The sequence below is a fragment of the Falco cherrug genome, chromosome 16 (genome assembly GCF_023634085.1).
Source record: "Falco cherrug isolate bFalChe1 chromosome 16, bFalChe1.pri, whole genome shotgun sequence".
Classification (NCBI taxonomy): Eukaryota; Metazoa; Chordata; class Aves; order Falconiformes; family Falconidae; genus Falco; species Falco cherrug.
The window spans coordinates 9,017,446-9,023,298 of record NC_073712.1 but is presented as its reverse complement, the minus strand read 5'-3'; the positions used below and the strand labels follow the sequence as shown (position 1 = coordinate 9,023,298).

Here is a 5,853-nt window from a genome sequence, read left to right as displayed (position 1 = left end):
TGTCACAGTACCAGCCTCTGCCTCGGGGACGGGGGTCTTGAGCCTTGGCAGTGCCATCCCGAGGGGCTCCCAGCACTGGCCCTGCACTGCCCCATCCCCTCTGTGGCGCCGCTGCCATGGGTCCCTGCAGGGACTCAGCACTGGTGAAACAGGGATGGGAAGAGTCTTGGGGGGACCCAGGGCCTTACATAAAGTGTTTGTGGCAATCCTGCGGCTGCAGGGGGACAAGAACTGTGCTTCATTAGAAATTAACTGGGCAAATCAGCAACATCTGGTGCCTGCTGGCTGGGATGCCTCCCTGGCATGCGAGGAAAATCTCCAGTTGTTCTCTCAGATTAAGGGATTTTGCTCGCAGTTTTGTACATGCAAAACAGGCCAGCCCCGGCGAGGCACAGAGGGTCCCCTTGCTGCAGCAGGAGCCTGCTCAAAGTCCCAGCTTAAATCCCTGCCCAAAGCTCTGGCCAAAACCCTTCCCCAATGCTCCAAAATAAATCCCTGCCCAAGGCCCCTGCCCAATCCCCCAACCCAGCCCCCCAGCCCAAGCAGCTGCCTGTGCTCGCTGCTCTGGCCAGCCCTGCACGGACACCCCACCCTTGGGAAGTGTCTTTTGGGGTGACTCTGGGGCAACGTGGAGCCCACAGCTCTGGCAGCCTGGCCCCAGTGCCCCATGCTCCCCCAAGCAGGTGTCTGCAGCTCGCTGCATAGTATTTATTCATTATATCACAAAGAAGAATATTTCATTAAATTAGTCCTGGTTTCTGCAGGGTGGTCCTGGCCAGGGATGCTTGGTGCTGGTGGGTGGAGGGTTGCCAGGCATGGGGGTCCAGCATTTCACCATTTCGCAGTGGTGGGAGAAGGGGAGAGATGCCATCCCATGCCAGGGCCAGCTGTGCCCCGTGGGGTGAGATGGCCAGGGCTGCACTTGCCTGGGCAGGGTGACCAGACATGCGGGGGTGCCCTGCCGTGGCCCCTCAGACCTCCAGCTTCTTCTTCATCTCCATGCGGTAGATGATCTGGTAGCCGTCATCCCAGGCATAGATCTGCCTCTCCCGGGGACTGTACTTCATGCTGGAGTGGGAGCCATAGCGCTTGGGGAAGTAGACGAGGGAGGCGTCCTCGGGGGACAGCGTGCCACTGACATCAAAGACACACTGCACACGGGAGCGGCTGGGCAGGCGAGTGTTGTAGACCACATGCAGTGCCCCACACACCACAAAGGCACCCTCAGCGTTCTCCCGTGGGCACGGTGTGTCCCACATCTGTTCGATGTCCAGCGAGGTGGGGTCCAGCTTGGCCAGGCATATGTTCTTCTCGTCCTCCTTGGTGGCGTAGATGGCCCAGAGCCCCTCCTCATCCGCCGCCACCTCGATGTAGGTGAAGGGGGAGAGCCCAAAGACAGGGATCTGCTCCTCGGCTGGGAACACCGAGCTGTCCACGACTGTCTTGTTGGCCAGGTTGAACTTGATCACCTGGAAGGGGCCCTGCTGGCGGATGTAGTAGAGGTGCCCATCATAGACAAGGTGCCCGGTGCCCACCCAGGGGTAGGGAAGCTTGATGCGGGCAGCCTTGCGGGTGGCGGAGAAGAGGGTGAACTCCCGCATGCGGGGGAAGACGTACACAGTGTCATTGGCAGTGCCGTCAAAGACATAGATCTTCTCAGAGTTCCCCGCAGCATCTTTGGTCCAGAGCCCTGAGGTGCTGCCGAAACGCTTCAGGATCTTCATGGCTCTGACACTGGCAATGGTGTCGCTGCAGTCTGCAAGAGTGGGGCAGGTGTGAAAGCCTGGGAACCACCCAGCCCTGCAGTGGGCACCGCTCTCACCGCACGCCAGGGTCCCACAGGTCCCACTGTGTCCCACCCCAGCCCCCTGGCAACTGCCTTGAAAACTTGCGGAGTCTGCAGTGCAGACCCTGGTGGCATCAAGAAGTCCCCTTGTGTGACACACGGTGTCACGGGCAGGGAAGGCTACCGTCACCCAGTCCCTGCCCCAAGGGCTTTGGTGAAGCCCAAAGCTCTGGCAGCTGTGGGGATGCAGGATTTTGTGCCAGAGACACCTGAGAGAAGCCCTGCTGGGACGTAATGCCACGGTGCGTGGCCGGGGCAGACTTAGACCTGGGTGGGGTGGGAATTCCCAGGCTAACCCGCACCCAGGACCACCTCCCCAGGGAGCCACGGCAGCCCCTCACCTGTCAGCTTGGTGTATTTCTCGTTCTTCCTCTGCTTGGCCGTGGCCACTTGCTTCTCCATCAGTGTCTCATCTACCTCCACGCAGGGCGGTGCGGGGTTCTGCGTTTCCAGGTAGTCCACTTCACGCTCCAGTCGGTCCACACGCACGGCTGCGCTCTCTGCCTCCGACCGCATTGTCTCCCGCTCCTTCTCCGCTGTCTCAAGCATTCCCAGTACCTGGTTCTTGAAGTCCCGCAGCTCTGCGGAGTAGCGGCTGCTCTGGTCATGCCACTGTGAGATCCTCTCCTGGGGTGGCCAAGGGGACACTGAGGGAGACCTCTCCACACTTCACGGCCCATCCACAGCAGCCATCCCACCGCCCACGTGTGGCTGTGGGACCCGGAGCCGCAGGCGCTGCAATCCTGCTGCTTCTCGCTCCGGTCCCATCCTGCCACACCCCACACCCTGACACCCCTGATGCTCCCTGACCCGCGATGGTCACCTTGCTTCAGCGGGACCCGCAAGCCCTGGGAGCAGACACCACCGGACCGGCGGTGTTCCCAGACCCACGGTGGCCCCGCTGCCGCGATCCACCAGCCCCACGGGGCTGCCGCCACGCTCACGCTGGGCCGGGGTCCCCACGGCAGCTCCGCTCTGCTCGCGGCCAAGCGGGTCAGCGCGGCCGGCCCTACCTCCAGGAGGCTGAGGCGCCGCTCCACGTACTCCATGAACTGCTGCTGCTGGGCGCGCAGGGCCCCGGCCAGGAGCGGCAGGAGGAGCAGGCAGCGCCAGGGCCCCATGGCCTCGGAGTGCTGCCGCCACCTCAGCGCTCAGGAATGCTCCGGCCTCAGCCCTTATTGAGTCCAGATGTGAGCGGGGGGCTGCGCCTTCCCCGCAGGCCGGATTCAGGCGCCTTAACCCCTTCGCGCCCTGGCGGGTGCCTGCGCAGCGCCGGCGGCCGCGGGGGGCGCGGGGGGCGCGGGGGGCGCGGGGTCGGTGCCCTGCGCAGCCAGGGGAGGCCTGTGCCCGGCGCCGGGGGCACGGCCTGGGCCAGCGCGGGCCGAGCTGGGCCTGCTGCGAAGCCACAGGCTCCCGGTGGCCCGAGCTGCAGACGCCTGAGGCAGGTGGCCCCCTCGAGCCTGCCTCGGCCGAGCACCCGGCCTGGTGGGGACAAAGCTGGGCCGGCGGCACAGCCTGCAGCCCCCCGAGCCCGCGGCACCCCCTGGCCTGTGCCCGCCTCACGGGGGTCACACCGCGCAGAGCCGGCCAGGCCTGGCAGCTCGGTCACGGGCAGCGGCCACCCGGGGGCTGCCCCGCCGATGCCGCCATTTGGGGCCGTTTGCTCAGCACCTGCTCCCCGGGCTGCCCCGGGGGGGAAGCCTCTGCGCCCCCGTGCCACGGGGCAGGCCCAGGCGCAGGGCGAGGGACGGAGACTGCGGCTCGGTGCCCCGGACGCAGCCAGGCCCGCGGTCACACCCGCAGCCCTCCTGGGCCTGGCCGTGCTGCGGGTACTGGCCCGTGGGCCCTGGGGTCTGCGCAGGGCTCAGCACCGGCCGCATCCATGCGCAGCGCTGCGGTGCTGTGCGTGGGGCGAGTGTGCCATCTAGTGCTCCTGCATGCGGCACGCCACAGCCCCCATGTGCACCCCCACCCTGCACCCTGCATCTTGCACCCCACATCCTGCATCCCGCACCCTAAACCCTTCAGCTCGCACCCTGCACCCCACAACCCCCACCCTGCATCCCACACCTTGCAACCTGCAGCCTGCAGCCTGCACCTCACACCTTACAACCCACCGTGTGCACCCACAGTGCCCATCCTGCACCCCAAAACCCACAACATGCACTCCACAACCTGAAACCCACACCCTACACCCCACAACCTGCACGCTGCACCCCAACACAGCACCGTCCACCCACGGCCCCAGGCTCGGCTGAGGCCAGGCTGGGCCCCAGCACCTCTCTGCTGCCTTTCACACCCGCCGCCGTTCCCAGCAGGACACACGGCTGCCAGTAAAGTGCAGCCCACGGGCGGCTGGGGTGCATCTCTGCCAGCTGGGTCAGTGGCGCTGAGCACAGCAGCGCTCACCCCTCCTGTGCTCGGGGGGTGGCTGAAGTGTTGTCGGATTGTTAAAAAGTTAAGATCAATTGATTTTATTTGTTTGATTATCTGTTTTTATAGAGTTATTTTCTAGAATAGAAATATAGGAGGATAAAAATATATTTTGAAGAAAGTTATGATTATTTAGTAAAAGCAGTTGTGAGACCCTTTGTACATTTTGTACTAAGGCCAGAAGAATGGGCTGGAATCATTGTTGAAACGTAAGTAATAATTTAGGGTTTGAAAGGTTTCTTTGTGTCTAACTAGTCTTCTGTATATAGAAAGTATATTGAGATGTCAGAACGTAGGATTAATGGGAACTGGGGGGAGTCGACTGGAACAGCTTGTGGTTACCTGCCAAGAAACCGTGAACTTTAGTAAAAGGTAATTCCGGCAGGGGGAGAGCGCGACCACCGACTCACATACCACCTACCCAAATCGTACCCCAGACCCACTTCTAGACCTTTCTAAGCTCTACTGTGCAGAATCGGATATAGGAGGAGAATATGTTAATGATTTATGGGAAATATCATGGTTATTTATGAATACTTAATGAATATGTATGAATAAGTTCTATATATGGAATCTGATTTGGGGACCTGGCGTGCGTTGATCGTGAGAGGACTCGCTCACGCACCCGGCCGTCAATAAAGAAGTGTCTGCTTATCTACATCACATTGGTGTCGATAAGTTCTTCATTCCGAGATTTCGGTAACAGAAGGAACCCACCCGTGGCACCGTGACGCTCCTAGACCTGTGATGCCCCTGCTCCCATCTGTGATGCCCCCACTCCTGCTATCCATCTGTCCCACGGTGCTGCCATGCTGCTGCTGGACCAGTTTCAGGCTGGCACCGGTCCCTTGCTCTGCAGAGCGCATTGGCCTTGGCCAGCGCAGGGATCCTTCGTCTGGCATGGCCAGGCTGCTGGGCCCAGGAGGGTCGGGGTCTGCCCCGGGACCAGCACCAGGCAGGGGGCTGCGGCAGCCCTTTCCTTGTGCAACTTCCCCGGCGAGGACAGGACACCACGTCACCGCGCTCGGGAAGGTGACTGGCTCTGCCCTCGCCTCCTGCCGAAGCCCACCCGGGGACCCTAGTGTTTCGGCACCTCCCAAAGCAGCATCTAACCCAGGTGGGACCCAGACCAGAGCGGGAGGCAACACGGCAGCACAGCCACCTTCAGCAGTGCCCAGGTACCTCAGCCAGGTGTGCAAAAGCAAATGTGTTTATGAACGTGAACCAAGGTGACGGGAAAGCTCTTTTTCCATTTGAGAGAGTCCTGATCGTGGTTCCCCCACCACGAGCACCGCTGACAGCTGCAGAGCCCAAGGGACCCTTCGCAGAGCCAGGGGCTGCTCCAGCCCGGGCCGGGCTCTGCGACCGGCACCGCGGCACGGTGCCACACGGTGCCACCCATGCTGCTGCCGCTCTGAGACCAGCTTGCTGAGCATCTTGCATCGCGCGCTGCCCCAAATGTGCAGTGGCACCATGATCTCAGCAGCGAACAATTAAATCAGTGCTGATACTTCACCCTGGATATCCCAAACCCCCTTTTCCACCCCCTTTAATAAATCAAGTGGCCACATGAA

General features: G+C 61.8%; 1 protein-coding gene across 1 annotated transcript; it reads right to left on the bottom strand.

The window, feature by feature from the left end:
* Positions 1 to 688: 688 nt before the first annotated feature.
* OLFML3 (olfactomedin like 3) lies at positions 689 to 3,676 on the bottom strand. The gene is made up of 3 exons (XM_005447113.4): positions 2,860 to 3,676; positions 2,188 to 2,473; positions 689 to 1,756 (listed from the first exon to the last, which is right to left on the bottom strand). Exons 1-3 carry the CDS (start codon positions 2,965 to 2,967, stop codon positions 972 to 974), a joined length of 1,179 nt encoding a protein of 392 aa, XP_005447170.1. The 5' UTR covers positions 2,968 to 3,676; the 3' UTR covers positions 689 to 971.
* Between the last annotated feature and the right edge of the window lie 2,177 nt (positions 3,677 to 5,853).